This window comes from Triturus cristatus, chromosome 4_2 (genome assembly GCF_964204655.1).
Source record: "Triturus cristatus chromosome 4_2, aTriCri1.1, whole genome shotgun sequence".
NCBI classification, from domain to species: domain Eukaryota; kingdom Metazoa; phylum Chordata; class Amphibia; order Caudata; family Salamandridae; genus Triturus; species Triturus cristatus.
Genome location: NC_140586.1, coordinates 251,548,667 through 251,564,922, shown reverse-complemented (window position 1 = coordinate 251,564,922; position 16,256 = coordinate 251,548,667). Strand labels below are relative to the sequence as shown.

Genomic DNA, 16,256 nt, shown 5'->3' with positions numbered 1-16,256 from the left:
TTGATATTATTAAAATATTCCCTCACCTCATTTGCTTTTTAGTTTAATACAGGAAAACTGTATTTTTTTTACTAAATTACTATTAATTTTGTATTACTCTAAATGGGTTAGTTCTCAGAAATGGGTTTGGAGTATTTTGTTTTTTTGTGAATTTGTATACTTAAAACTTCACACTAACAATGACACTGTGCATGACTAAGCAGATACAACTGAAAACCCACAGCAAACCGTTCAGCTTTTAAGAAGGTGCTGCCTACTGTTTGTTGCTACTTTCCTTTTTCTTCCTTTCTGAAGTTGAAAAGCAAAGGTATTTTTAAGGCACAGCCATGATGTTTCAGGTTCTTATGATAGCTTCTGTCTAGAAAGATAGACTCAGTTGGGAGAGATTGTTTCAAAGTAGTGTGTTGCGTTAAACCCATTGTGCTAGACTGTCTGTTTTGTATCGGCAGGTGGAGACCATTGGAGATGCCTACATGGTGGCCAGTGGACTACCAGATAGGAACGGCAACCGGCATGCAGTTGATATCTGCCGTATGGCACTGGACATCCTCAGCTTTATGGGAACCTTCCAGCTCCAGCACCTGCCGGGCCTACCGGTGTGGATACGCATTGGGATTCACTCTGGTAAGAGGGGTGACAACGGGAGACCTACAATGTTTAACAGATATATGAATTCATGTATTTGCAGCTGACATTCAACTGCAATAGGTGGTAGGTAAGATGTTTTGAAAATGTATGTTGAGCTGCTCATTGAATATGACTTTATAGTCAAAGTCTTTGGAGACTAAGTACAGTCTTTAGAACTTAACTTCTTTTGTGAAAAAACAAACAATTCCGTTGTTCTTATAACATTGTTTGTTATGTGTATGCACTGTACACTAAGGTACACTTACTAAGATGTGTGTGTTACCAAGGCTAAAAATTACACAGTATTAAAGTGTACAATACTTAAGGGTATTTGTTTTGATAAATTCGAACTCCCTCTCCCTTAAACTATGTTTGACGTATTGTTGTCTTGCTAATTATTATATTTTATTATTTTGAGCAAACTTGATGTGGGGTTTTTAACTTATTTCTTAACTTTAATGTTGTTTTTGGTACTCCTGTTCACACACTACATGCATATGTTCTGGGGAAGACATTGCTGTTTATGCCAATCTACAAAGAGCGAGCTAAGGATTCCTCAGAGAAACCAGTGTATACTTCTGTGTGTTAGATTGTTTTAGCTAAAGAACTATAACACAGCTCTTATCTGAACTATTTTCCATATCTTCACAATCAGGTGTCCTACGGTAGTAAAATGTAAACAACAAATATTTATCATGAAGAAAGAAACTAAACAAATCAGGAATAGATATAGACACATGACCATATACGGTAGTCAGTAAAAACTTAAATTGGCCTTCTATCATTGGTGGAAATCCTTGGAAATGACATGCGTGTGAGGGTGCGCCCAGCGGGAGCAGGACAGGGCACACCAGGCATGCAGTGGTCAGCGCTAGCGTGAGTGAAGAACACCACACACTGGGATACTGCCGGAAGTTCCGCCCCGAGCGGGCGCTTCCTTTTATTTACCCCGCAGGCCACGCCTGCCCTGCGGATGATGTGCGGCGGTCCTGGAACAGCAGAACCGCTAACCACTACATCCTTTCCCAACTCAGTCCTTTTGAAAAATAAACAGTTCAAACAGTTCGTGTGAAATACACACAGGTTCAAGATACCTGTACAAATTCCAGTGGCGTTGATCTTGCGACATCAGCACACAAAATCTCGCAGGCGTTGGTTCGGGTGAGGATTTGGTCGCAGGTTATACCCCTGAGAATAGCTTCGCAGACGCGTGCAGTCAGGGGCCGTGTTGTTTGGAGGCAGGCCGGGGGATGGCGCGATGGTCGCCTCCTGTGTTCCCCTGCTTCTGTCGCTCCCCGATCCTCCGCTTGGGTCTTCTTGTGCTGTGATGGCCGGTCCAATTGGTTGACTATCTAGAGGTCCAGTCGGATGTTCAGCAGGGATCTCCTTGAACCATGAGATGTTTCGGGACACTTCTTCATTTCCTCTCTGTGCAGTTATCATGGTTCCGTGGTTTGCGGTGACTGTCCAGGCTCCGGGCTCGTAGTTCGTTCTGAACTTCCCTCCTGGGCGACGGTCCTTGAGGAGAACGGTGGTCCCTGTTTGGAGTGTCCTTGGTGCGGCATGGCAGCGGAGGCTTACTCGTTGGTTTCCGCGAGTCCTCCGGTCTTGCGTTTCCTTGGCTTCAAGAGGCGGTGACACCCATCCTGGACAAGTGGGGAGAAAATCTCTTCTTGGGCCGTAGAGCATCAGCGACCAGGGGCTCCTCTGTGTGGTGCAGTGGTGGGTGCTCCGGTACTCTCTCAGGAACTCATGATGCCGCTTCTCTGGGTCGGCCTGTTCGACCACTGCTATGCGGAACATCTTGTTTAGCGTGCGCATAAAACGTTCAACATCGCCGTTAGCTTGTGGCCATTGAGGTGTGAGTCGCCGGTGATATATCCCCCGCTGTCCTAGGAATGTGGCAAATTCTGTTCCTTGGAATGGTGGTCCATTGTCGCTGCGGATCTCGTGGGAAAACCCAAACATAACGAATACGTTTTCCAGGACGGGACCCACGTGGTTGAATGCGGTGGACACAACCGGCTCCACTATGGGGTGCTTCAAGAAGGCGTCTATGAGCACTAACGTGTGTTTCCCTCCGGGGAATCTCCCGAAGTCTATGCTCCCTTTGGACCATGAGGAGGTGCATGCTTCTTCTGTAATCACTGGAGTCGGTCTTTCTGGGGCACTCGTCAGTTGGCATGGTGGACAGTGACCGACAAAATCTTCAACTATTTTCTTTTGTTCTGGGAACCATACTTTCTCTCATTCGTGCCCTCATCTTCGTTGCTCCCTGATGGCCTCCGTGAGCTAACTGGGTTGCGCAGTGCTTTAGTGCTTGAGGTATTACTAGCCTCGATCCTCTCAGTAGGATTCCGTCCCCCGTAGCGCTGAGTTTGTTTCTTATTCGCCATATCATCGCCAGGTTTTCTCGATCTTCCGGGCTCCAGGAGTTGGCTTGGTGGAGGTAATTCGTCCACGACCCTTCTAGGATGGCTTGTAGAGTCCTTGCATACACTGTGTTGGTGGTGGCAGCTTCCTTGATGTCGTCCAGGGTCATGGTTTGGGGGCACTCAGCCATTGATGCCAGGTGTATGTAGTGTTCTGTACCTGCGGTGTCGTCCTGTGTCTCTTGCGGGATGGGGTGCCTCGACAGGAAATCAGCGGGGTTTTTGGCTCCCGGCCGGTATACCATCTCCATCTCATATGGCTGTAGCTGGACTGCCCATTGTTCAATTCGGGGAGGGGGGTGAGGTGCAGTTCCTTTGAAGAGAGGAACGAGGGGCTGGTGGTCAGTGACCATGGTGAACGACTGTCCCGTTAAATGTAGATGTAAATGGCTACAGGCCCATTTTATGGCTAGTGTTTCCTGCTCAATCTGAGCATATCTTGTTTCGGTGCACGTGAGTGACTTGCTGGTGAATGCCAGGGCTGCCCATTGGCCGAGTTCGTGTTCTTGGGCCAGCACCGCTCCTAGTCCTACTGGGCTTGCGTAGACGAGCACTTCCGTTCTGCCAGCGTGGCTTCTTCCAGGAGTGCATCTTTTATGCCTTGAAACGCCTCCTCCTCTTTCTGGCCCCATTGCCACTTGGTGTCTGTCCTGGTAAGGGCTCTGAGCGGCTCAGCCCGGGTAGCTAGTCCTGGAATGAATCTCCCACAGTATGTGGCCATTCCCAGAAAGCTTCGCACTTCAGTTGGCGTTGGCGGGGCAGGGGCGTTCTTGATGGCGTGTGACTTCCTCGGGTCTACTTGGATGCCTTCCTGATTGAACACGTACCCGAAGAACTCGATGGATGGTTGGAAGAATTGACACTTGTCTCTGTGTAGCATTGCTCCATGCTCACTGAGATGTTTTAAGGTATTGCGGAGATGTAGTGATCAGCGGCGGTTGCTGAATGAATCAAGATATCGTCGCTGACGTTTAGCACTCCTGGTAATCCCGACAGCATTTCCCGTATCATGTTTTGGAATACTTCCGCTGCTGAGGATATCCCGAAATTGAGCCTTTTGTATCTTCGTAGCGACTTTCTTCTGACAAAGGAAGTTGGTGGAATCCTGTATTTAAATCGATCTTCGAAAACCACTTGGACCCGTTGACGTCTGCAATGATGTTGTCCATCGTTGGTGTGATGTGGCGTTCCCTTCGGATGGCTTTGTTCGGTAGCTTCATGTCGATGCAGAGACGTATGGCTCCTGGCTGCTTCAGTTTTTCCGCGATGACCATCGGGGACACCCACGGCGTTGGTACCGACACATTTTCGATGGCGCCTTGCTCTTCCAGGGTTTCCAGCTCCTTCTCCACCAGCGGCCGTAGATGGAATGGTACTCTTCTGTGTCGTACAGCGACTGGGGCAACCGTCTTGTCAATGTGGTATTTGATGGGATCACACTTGATGCATCTGAGTCCTTGGAATAGCTCTGGGAACTGGCTGAGTAGCTCCTCTACTTGGTGGGTTTGGATTCTCCTAGCAAACGAGACGAGGCCCAGGTCCTCTGCCGTGTGGCTGCTCAGTAAGGTGTTTGCTTCCCTGTCGATTACATGGATCACTGCCATGACTTCCAGGTCATCTGCGTTGATGGGGACTGAAATCTTCCCTTTCAACGGAAGAGGTGTGTCCGCCCCATATGCATATATCCTGGTCTTGGACGGCGTCACTGGTGGACATGGTCGTAGACGTCGATATTGTTGGAGGCCCATTACGCTCACAGTCCCTCCGGTGTCGATGACTGCTTTTATCTTGGTTCCTGCGACATGGATCATGCACGCTGGCTGGGGCCTCCGGCGTCGCTTGAGCTTACATGCGAATGAGATTAGGTGTACTTCTTCATCATCTTCTTCTGAAGAGCCTTCGACTGGCCCCTGGTACCTTCTGCCTTTTCTTTGGGCGTCTTCGGATGGTGCTGTTTCTGTCACCGACATTTGTCGCACCGCCCGTGTTGGGGGTCTCTGGTTTCGGTAGTCACGTCCTCTGTTTCGCCTTCGGCACACGGTGGCAAAGTAGTTGGGTATACCGCAATTGGTATAGGTCTTCCCCTGTGCGGGACAGTCTTTTGCCGCGTGTGGCTCGTGGCCGCAGTATCCACATCTCGGTTTGGATGTTTCCGGCTTTGGTTTCCTGAAGAGATCTCCCTTCGGTTTGGTTCTGAGGGCATCTGCCCGCTCCGTCTTGATGGCGTTGGACCGTCCTTGGGGCTTGATGAACGCCTGGTCCATTTCGTTCGCCTGGGCCGCAGACAGGTCATGCGACCTCGCCAGTATCAACATATCTTCGAGCGCGATCTTCGGTTGACGTAAGATGAGGCCTCTCAGCGTCTTGTCTCTGCATCTCCTTTGGTTGGTCATCTTCAGTGCACGTGCTGGCGAGTTAGCGTAAGCGGGCGTAGAATGTGTCCATGGACTCCCCTTCTCTCTGGCGGGCTTGACGCAGCTTCAACCGTTCAAAATCAGGGTTCAGTTGGGGGTCAAAGTGGGCGTTGGTGCGGTTACCGCAGCATTGTAGTCCGTGGCTGCTCATGTGTTAGGCAGGTGTTTAAAGAGTTTAAAGATTTCATCCCCAGCGTAGTGCAGCAGCAAGGACTTCTTCGCCGCTTCGTCGGTCTCACGGGTCGCGACGAAGTAATTATTTAGGTGCTCTATCCATATCTTCCATCTGGGGGATGCCGTCGCGGGATCCTCCAATTCGCTGAATGGCGGTAACACCCCTCAGGCTGCGTGTTGAAAGGGGGAATGGGCGGGAGCTGCAGCTTGATCGTTGTCCCCCATGGCGGTCTGGGGCAGAGCGAGCCGGGCTGGCTAAGAGCAGTCAGCTGGCCCAGCACTGGTGGGGGTGGGCCAACAGAGGTAGTGACGCCGAGGAACAAACGTAGAGGTCCAACTGTGGGCAGAGTGAGGGCAGACAGGTCCACTGGTAGGCACTACAGGTGAGGTGGAGCATGTGCACGTGGAGGTGCAGCTCGCAGGGTTGAGCGTTTGAAAGCAGCTCACTGGTGGGCCTCGCAGCCTGAAATGATCCCAGGCTGAGGCGTGGCCTAACCGCGGCAGGAGGAGAGACAGAGAGGCGTGTGGTGGCGCACAAACCTTCCTTTTGGGGCCGTAGTCGTGGCGTGGCAGGGTGCACTCACCCGATGAGCAGGTGCGCACGTGCGTGCGAGGCATCGCGGTGACGGATCTGCAGCCGCGACCGAAGATTCCGTGCGCTCGGCAGCAGCGGGGCAGGCGGCAGAGATAGCGAGCGACGGTCTCGTCCCACCTTCGTCACCAGTGTGAGGATACACCCAGCAGGAGCAGGACAGGGCACACCAGGCATGCAGTGGTCAGCGCTAGCGTGAGTGAAGGACACCACACACTGGGATACTGCCGGAATTTCCGCCCCCGAGTGGGCGCTTCCTTTTATTTACCCCGCAAGCCACGCCTGGCCTGCGGATGACGTGCGGTGGTCCTGGGGCAGCAGGACCACTAACCACTACATCGCGCACTCAAGAAGAGCTTCTGTCCTGCTTGAAGTTCTACTCCTCATTTGGTTTGGTCTGCTGAGGACTTTGCTCTTCCTCACACAACCTGTTTGCAAACCATTGGCCTGATGTCACTGCCAGCAGAATCTGCAGAACAGCCAGCTGTACTGGACATATTTCCAAAAAATGTCGCTCAATAAAAAGTTCCCTATGCCCCTCATAGGTTGTCACACATACTCTACAATATCCATGTGCACCATGCATTCACAGCTCACATAAGATAGCCCTGGTTTTCTGCAAACTCCAAATCCATCAGCTGCTGGATGGGGATCAGCCCACACCGTTCTGTAAATCAATTTTTCATCTACACGTGCATTCTGCCCCTTTCATTCAACGCCATCATTATTTTGCTGCCCATGAAGGGCAAACAACCTATTAAACCTGCTGCTTTCTTGCCATTTCTGAATTTCTGCTTATCACAAGTAAACAAAAAAATGCTGAGCCCAACACTGATGGTTTATGTTCCCACTAGTGGCGTGTGGCCATTGGGGTAAGGAGGGCAGTGTTAATGCCAACTGCAGCCACAGCAGGGGCTGGGATTAACTTAATTGTTCTCGACTCTATCTTGTAGCTAGCCTCAGTTCATTAGCAAGCTTCTCTTCTATGGACCCTCTCCTTGTCTGCTCTGTCATCCTCCTGTTCCTCTCTTTCCTTGACCACCCCTAGAGCTGCTCTAGATTCAGTTGCTGTCTCCCAAACTGTCTCTGGGAAATCTACATCTCTCCCACTAACTTTTTCATTCCATTAGCAGCCAGCTGAGAGATAAAAAAAATAGGTTTCACTTTAGCAGGTGAAGGGTGTGGCATGATGTGTGAGTAACCTCAACAATTTTTTTTTCTAGACTGCTGTCATCCCCAGCATTCAAGTCTGCTTGATCTGCTTGCAGGCTAACGCTTGGCTAACCTCTTCTCTTCAATTTTCAAAGTTTAGAAGCTTTCCTCATCATGCCCTCGGGGTAAGGCCCTTGCTGGTGTGGAATGTCAGCCAACTTTGAACTTGCTTTCTTCTGACAAATAAACAGGTTTTAAAACTTGGTATAGGTGCCATGAAGCCTTAAACTGTCTTCTTTGGTTGATCAAATAATCAATGTTAACTCTTGACCCTTAAAAAGTAGCTTGGGTCAGCAGCAGGAGGGTGTAATGGGTTTGGAATCCTGATGCAGTAGTCACACACTGTGAATAAACACTTCAGTTCACAGAATGAGAAAGCTGTTATTTACGGTTTGAAAAGAAGGGGACTTAAAATAAGAAAATCCAAAACTAAGATGGCCTCAGCATTTTCTGGGGCTGAGGAATGTTCTCCAGTGAAAGGGCCAACTCGGATGTGTAATGAGATGAAACAGGTGACACCCTAAGTAGGGTATGGCTGGTATTGAATAGAACAGGGCACGCCCTGCTCACTTGATTCAAACTGTTTTTCTCCAGGTACTAATTCCAGGTAGATCTCCAGGGTGGTCAAGCTATGTATAAGGATTCACCTAACTTTTTTAGATATCTACATGTCTCAGAAGTGCAGGTCCCAGGATTTGGTATGTGTAGACGTTTTAATCCACCAGGATTAAAGCAACGTGAAAGGGAGCCTATAGTGTGTGCTGCAATAACGATGCTCCCACGGAGGACACCATTCCCAAAGCACATTAGGATTCTGCAGGCATGTCACACAATGTGTGCTCACTGAGAAGCAAAGGTCCACAAGTTGTGGAGGACAGAGGGATCTTTATTGAGTGACCTGGTAGGCCCCTCTCCCAGCGGTACTGTTAAAAATATATGTGCATCTACTTAAGGATCAGCTACTACCAACCGGGTGCTATTGCCTGGTGAGTGTACGACTTGGATGATCCTCAGTTAAAACAGGCCAACATTCTGCTAATGGATCATCAAAAGGCTTCTGGTGGAAAATGGCGTGGTAGCAGGCTGCCTCATGGTACTCATATAGTAATGATTTCAGTTGGCCTTTACTCATCCTTGGTCAGGTGTCCTAGCAGTCTCTGTGTACATCTCTATAACTGAAAGTCATTTTGGATCTTTCTCCTCTTTGGATGTCTTAACAAACGGCGGTTCTCTTTTTCTTCCCCAGGACCATGTGCTGCTGGCGTAGTCGGGATTAAGATGCCCCGCTACTGTTTATTTGGTGATACCGTAAACACTGCCTCACGGATGGAATCGACTGGCATGCGTAAGAATATAGCTTTCTCTTTACCAGGCAACTAGGCCTGCACTGTAATGGAGTACCTGACAATGATTGTATTTAAGGCAGAGAAGAATCCGCCAAGAAAGGGAAGACAGTATCAACATGGAAAAGAAAGGGGTAGAGCGACTACAAACTCAACATCAGCATGTATTTGTGGTGTAGTGGTCCCATTATTTTATATTATTGACATCCATACTTTCAATAAACCCGTCAAATTATTTATTAAACTTCTTTGAGTAGTTGGTATAGGTCAAAGACTTGTCAGCCCCATCAACGATTTTTTGTTTTCAACTATGTAAAATTATTTAGGCCAAATGCTAAGGATGTCAGAACAAACTATTTTCAAACTGTTATAAAAATCACACGTGAAATCAAACACAGTTAAAATCTTAATACCAGTTGTAGCATAACTATAGCACCTTCCCTTTCCTTTAAGATATATACTCCCGCTACCACAGATGCCAAGGACTATCTAATTTACTTTAAACACTGAATAATTTTTTCACAACTACAAATGCCTCCCAATATTTTTCTTACACAGCACAGCTAAATAACTCTAGGTGCTAGTAGCAGCCCTGGGATGTTGCTGGCAGCATCCTAATGTTTCTAGAAACCAGGACTGAGCTATGCCCTCATGTTTCAGATAGAACCCATTGATGCCCACCTTAATATTCCTATAAGCCCCATTTGAGTAGCTCCATTACGTTTCTGAAAGGAGTCTGATGTTTTTATAGTGCCCACTGAGCAGGAGGCACCTGATGGTAATGGAAGCACAGTCCACACCACCCTAGTGTAGAATCAGCATCTACCGAAGTGAAGCACACCTATGTTACCTGGTTGAGCCACACTGAAAGTTTGGTGCGTGTCCGTTATGTTTCAGGAAGCCGTGCAACAAACATTTTTCCTTTTCCAAAACCAAACCCCTTTATTTATGAAAAACAAAACATAAATGACCCTGTGAGTTTTCTCCTGAGGTGTGGGGATCATTTTCACTTTTTGCGGGGACCTTTGTACAAGGCACCCCATGGCGCCAGTCTTTTTGTCTTTCGCCCCGAAGTTCTGAGACTTCCAGGAGAAGGAATCAGTTGTCATGCTTTGTGCATGCACTTTGGGTCGAACGGTACTTCATTTCACTTTCAGCTCCCAATGTGTTTTAGAGATGGAAGTTTTACATTAAGGCACTATTTTTGCTAATGACTACTGCTGCTCTCTGGTAGTTCCTGTGGCATGTGTGTGTATCGTTTAAGGCACCTTAGGCAAACAATCTAAAAAGAGGAGGCACTTAGATGACTTCTCCAGCACCCAGTCTTCCTCTCCACCTCACAAGCATGAAAGAAGGACTGCAAGGCATGTGGAGGAGTATCAGGATTCTCATCCTGCCAGATGGTAGCGGAGGCCGTAGCAGCATTTCATTATTAACCCACCACCCCCTTTTCACACAGATACTTCACCAGATGGTGGCTCTTCTTCTGGTACTTGAGACTCTCAAGAGAGGAGTGAAACAATCTCCTTTACAATCAATGAGAAATCAAGAGAGTCAACCCATGAACTTAAGACAATGAAAACTCCCTAAATCCATTGAGGAAAAGGTTTTCCTTTTGTAAAAGAACTATCGACCACTGATAGGTACAGATTGGAAACTTTCTTTGTCATTTCTGCAGAATCCCCACACTTTACCTCTGGCACTGTGACAAGATTCACTTTTCAATTGCCTTCTAGAAGATTAGCCAGCAGCCACGAAACAGTGAGGGAAGGGGTTTCTCCAGGCATTTTACATGGGAAATATAAACTTTCCTCTCCTGAAAAGGGCTTATCCTCAACTGGCCTGTAGTGGATGGACTCAATGGTTTGCAGAAAATTGGCAATGGCCTACTTCAGAAGATTGTGACCCTCAAGTGGTGTGCAAAACATATACCCTTAAAATGTCTTACATTCCGCCAGATTCAGGTGTCATTCCTACACCATGGCCTTAGTGTCCACTAAAATAACTAAATATTGACCAGGCAGTGCAGTCCTTGCTACTAATGCAGGCAGTGGTATCAGTCTCATGTGACAAGGGTTGACTTCACTGTATGCATGTATGTATGTACGTATGTGGTATTTTATAGCGTGAACTACAATCCATCCTCGAGAAATGCCTTAAGAAACCCATCACCATACGGATGGGGGACCACAATGTCAAGATTGGAAGCAACAACACAAAGAAGTAATGGGCTTGGCAACATGAACGCAAATGCTGAAAGGCTCACAGATCTCTGTGCCCTGAACAGTCTGGTGATAGGCAGTAGTGTATTCCCACACAAAAGAATATGCAAGGCAATGTGGGTGTCACCAGACCATTAAATAGAGAAATCAAATCAACCATGTCTGCATTGCAAAGAAGTTACGGAGGTCCCTGCAGGGTGTAAGAGTGATGAGAGGAGCATCCCTGCTATCAAACCATCACCTTTTAGTGGTCAGGCTAAAGCTAAAACTGAAGAAAGAATGGATGGAACTGACAAACCAACGCCAGCAACATTACACCAACTTCCTCAAAGATGCACAGAAATGGAGTGAAAACTCAGTCACCCACAGTAACGAAGCTCAAGTCCTGCAAGAACTTGAGGACGATACAGACCCAGTAGAGAGTAAGTCGGAGAAGATCAAAGAAAAAATTATATAAATCTGCCAGGAACTACAGGGTGCCAAGAAACACCAGCATAAAGAATAGATCCCAACCGAGACTCTCCATTAAATCCAAGAGAGAAATTAAAAGAACGCTGCAGACAACACAAGCCGAACAATAGCATAAAAAGCAAAAGCTCATGGTGAGTACATTAAAAACAATAACGAAGCAAAGAAAAGCTTAAGAACAGACAAGCAAAGATTAATCGATGGTCTTGCCACAGAAGCCCAGGAAGAAGCAAGCCATGGAAAATTACAAGAACTCTAATACATAACAAGAAAACTCTACAGCAGATATAGGCAGCCAAAATGACCTGTTAAAGACAATGTTGGGAAGACAATCATGAGTAACAAAGGCCAACAAAGAAGATGGGTTGAGCACTTTGAAGAACTGCTGAACCAGCCTCTGCCATAGTTTCCACCAGACATACAGCCAGCTGACAAGGACTTGCAAATTGACTGCAACAGACCAACCAAGGAAGAAATACGGCAAGCCATCAAACATCTGAGAAATAGGAAGGCTGCAGGACCTGACGACATTCCAGCAGAGGCACTGAAGGCATACACTGAAACATCTATAGACATGCTCTACCCCATGTTTGGAAGGATCTGGCAAGAGGAAAAGGTGCCACCAGACTGGCACCAGGGATCTCTCATCAAGATCCCCAAGAAAGGTGACCTGAGTAACTGCACAAACTACAGAGGGATAACTCTTCTACCAACCCCAAGCAAAGTATTCGACAGAGTCCTCCTGAACAGACTGAAGGAACAAGTAGATGTTCAGTTGTGAGAGCAGCAAACTGGCTTTCGGAAAGATAGAGCCTGCACAGACCACACTGCAACACTGCGCATCATCATTGAGCAGTTAATGGATTGGAACTCCCTCCTCTATGTCAACTTCATCGACAATGAGAAGACCTTCAACAGTGTGGACAGAGAGGCCCTTTGGAAACTCCCTTGCCATGATGGTGTGCCAGATAAACTTGTCAGAATCATCAGGAACTCTTACAAGGGAATGACCAGCAAGATAGTCCATGGACAAACAACTCTCGGAAGCCTTCCAAGTGAGCACCGGAGTCCGCCAGGTTTGTTTTCGCTCACCTTTTCTCTTCCGCTGGCTATACACAGGATCATGAAAACATCCACAGCAAGGAGAAGAAACGGGATCCAGTGGCATCTTGGGTGCAGCTCGACGACCTTGATTTTTCAGATGAATTAGCCCCACTCACCCATACCCATCTGCAGATGCAAGAGAAGTCCAACAGTGTGGCATCCTTGTTAGCGCAACTTGGCCTTAACATCCACAGGGGAAAAACCAAGATCCTGAAGGCTGACACAGCTAGCATAACTGCAGTCACTCTTGCAGGCAATCCACTGGAAGAGGTTGAGGCCTTCACTTTCCTGGGTAGTGTCATAGACAAACAGTGCAGCACAGATGCCGACTTCAAGGCAAGATTCGGCAAAGCACGGACTGCCTTCATTCAGCTAAAGAAGATGTGGAGTTCGAAGGACCTAACACTGCAAACCAAGATCAGGCTTTTTAACACCAAATTATAATAAATCAGCCCTGAGTGGAACAAAAAGTTGGAGGACGCCAGAGACCAGCAACAACAAAGTACAGACCGTCATAATGTGAAAGGTGGCTGCAGGTTTTCTGTTGATCATTGGGCAAAGGAAAGTCAACCATTACATTCAGAAAACCCCCTTTAAAATGGAGACCCTGCAACAGATTTCTCCTCTGATGTCAGAGGGAGTGAACATGGTGACTTGATTTCATGGATGGTTATGTTAATGTTCAATTAGCAGTATGCCATTAGAAATTTCGATTGGGTCAACAGTATTGATTCTGGGACTTGTCCTTTTGGACTCTGATCTGCCTCACACATGTTCATAAAGGTGGTGGCACAAAGGTGTGGCACTCACTGTGTCTATTCTTCATCAATCGGTTTACCCCCGTTGCCTTATTTGGACAATTAGCTGCTGCATGTTCTTTCTATGGCGGAGGCCTCGAGTGGTACGATTATCCTACGATCTTGTTTAGCTCAGCACAGATTTCTTCTCACCATTCCCAAGTGTCAGCTAGTGTCTTCCCAGGACAGACATTTTATTGTGGGTGACTTCAAAACTGATCTGGAGATGGTACTTCTTTCTGGACTTCAAGCAGAGAGCCTGGGACGCTGTCTCCTCATTGATTAGTCAACTCGGTTTTGCCTGTGGTCACAGGTGGCTGATCAGACGACCTCACATGTTTTTACCATCCCTTGGGCCCACCAGGGTCTCCCTCTGTTGGAACTTCCCTGGTGGCTAGATCCCATTTCCTTAGCAAGGGTGTTTCCTCGTCATCCAGGGCAACCCCTTTGCTTGTCAACACAGATGCCAGTTCCCTAGGATGAGGGCAACATCAGAGAGCCCACCCAACTCAGGAGCATTGGACCTGTTCTTTTAGATTGCTGTCATTTAGATTGCTTTAATTTTCTGGTCTACCCGAGTGGCCTTCAAGGACTGGTAATGATGGACAGTATTGTGACTAAAGCTTATTTCAACCCGCCAATGAGTTCCAACTTCATCAGTGATCTCTGAGATGGCCAGACGGGCAGCTAACGATAAGGCGCTGGAAGTGGCGAGGACGTGGGGGGTGTTGGTGGAAGAGCTGCGATCCTGGGAGACGAGGAGTGAGGAGGACGTGGATTCTGTAGGTATGGACCGGAGAGTGGAACCTGGGACAGGGTTGGCGGGGGCTACGGGGGAGTCCATGCAGGACGGGGCTACTTAGGTACACTTATGGAGGACTCGGTATCTGCACTCTACATTGACAGCTGATGAGGAGTCTGGGTGGGAACAGGGCCGCGGAGGGAGGTCGCTGCGGGGCCCCTTCTCTCAGGAGACCACTGACAGGGTTTTCCCATTTGTTCGGAGCTGGGATATCTCAGACCATGGGGCCCGATTGGCAGCGGGTGATGAGGGGGTTGCTGCGGGCACACTGACGGGGGGGTGGGGGTAGAGAGGGCGGTGGGTGGGGAATATAAGGTGGGAACATAGCAGAGTGGTTTTCTCCTAATGTGTATTTTGCCTTTTATGATGCTAATGTGTGTAATGTTAGTCCTCGGGACTCTGGGTGTGAAAAACTCAATAAAAATCTTTAAAAAAAAAAAAAATCAGTGATCTCTGAGAACTTCCAATATTAGGGGTCTGGATAACATCATGATGGACACACTAAGCCGGGTCTTCTCATAATTCCAAAATCAAGCAATATCCAGCAACGTTCAAGGTCATCTACTACAGATTTGTGAGGTCTTCGGTGTACCTATTTTGCTCTCTGTAGAATGTAGATCTCTTTAGATTTTGTAACAGCTTTCCTGCTCTAAGGGCTTGAAGGTGGATGGTCTGATCACACCTTGGACAATATTCCCTCTTTATGCCTTCATCCTCTCCCCCGATTCCTTAATTGCTGTTATGGATCAAGGAGGAAGCAGTGATCTCCTTTTAGGCATCCCCCTCTTGGGCTCATCAGTCATAATTTCCTCTCCTTCAGTCCGTGGCTCTGTGTGCTCTCGCCTGTCTCTTGAATTGGAGATTGAGAGGGTTGGGTTACAAAACTGAGGGTTCCCAAAGCACCTTGCTAAGACCTTTGAGGTGCTTTTCAGCATTGATTTTCAGCTAATTCTCTTTCTTCGTTAGCTATTTCCCTTCTCTCGTGGCATTGTTTTGGGAGGGGTTTGATATGAACCTTTCCCGTTCCACTCTTTGGGCTCAATAGGCAGCAGTTAGGGCATTCCGTGAAGCCTGGGCTGTCTGGATGACGGTGAACTTCTTTATGTTCCCCTCGGTGAGGGTAAACTTCTTTCTTCTCACCTATTGAAGAGTTTTGCCATGTCTCATCCCTTGGTAAGACTGCTGATTCGAGTTCGGGATTTTTCTTTGGCAGTCTGGGTTGTACAGATGGCTCAGTTTGAGCCTCTTGATAAAGAGTCTTAATTTTTTAAACCAAAATGTTGCATTTTGATGCAATTACCTCAGTTCATAATATTGATGAGTTCAGGATCCTGTTGTTCAGCCCTCCATTTCTTCACATGCTTGACAGTTTGGTGGTACTTAATAAGGCATGAGGAGTTTTTCCAAACATCACTGCAATCATTCACAGAACACAGGAGACAGTATTGCCTGTCTTTGTACCTTCTTTTCTAGAGGAGTAATTGTTGCATTCCCTAGATGTCCAGAGTACTCCCTAAATATATCCAGTTAATTCCCAGCCTTTTCTCAGTTCTGAGCACCTGTTTGTTACCCTTCCTTAATCACTTAGCTGTTGAGGCTTTTCTACCCCAATGCTGAGCCCTAGGCCTTCATAAATCTGTTTTCCCTAAAAGTATCTAGGCCAGTTTTGCATCTTCTTGTAGCATCGTGTGTTGTGTTTATTTCTAAAAACAACATCAACAGTCATTTACTGTGCCAGGAACACAATCTTGCCAGCTTTCAGGAACAAGCATAGTTGAATTGAAAAAACAATTTTATACCACAGATTTTGCATTTTTCTAAGAGGCAGTCCATTATTTCAAATTTTTGTTTTTCCAACCTACTTGCAGTTTGTGATAGAAGCAGGTGTGAAGTCCATGGATTATCCCGGAAAGCTATACATTTCTGAAAAGTAGACAAAGTTTTGAATTCAATAAGGAATAATTTGTGTAGATTCCTCGGCGGCTTCCCAAGGAAACTAATCATTGAAATGAAAAAAAAATTAGAATAAGTATTAAAAAAAGCAATTGGTGCAACCTTTTCATCAGTCA

At 47.2% G+C, this 16,256-nt stretch overlaps 1 protein-coding gene across 1 annotated transcript in view; it reads left to right on the top strand.

The window, feature by feature from the left end:
* The window catches only part of LOC146833580 (guanylyl cyclase C-like), a 619,755-nt gene that overhangs the window by 575,655 nt on the left and 27,844 nt on the right, over positions 1-16,256 (top strand). The window contains exons 23-24 of the mRNA XM_085601439.1: positions 450-624; positions 8,698-8,796. Coding sequence (XP_085457565.1) covers positions 450-624; positions 8,698-8,796 — 274 coding nt within the window. The remainder of the gene's footprint in view (positions 1-449; positions 625-8,697; positions 8,797-16,256) is intronic.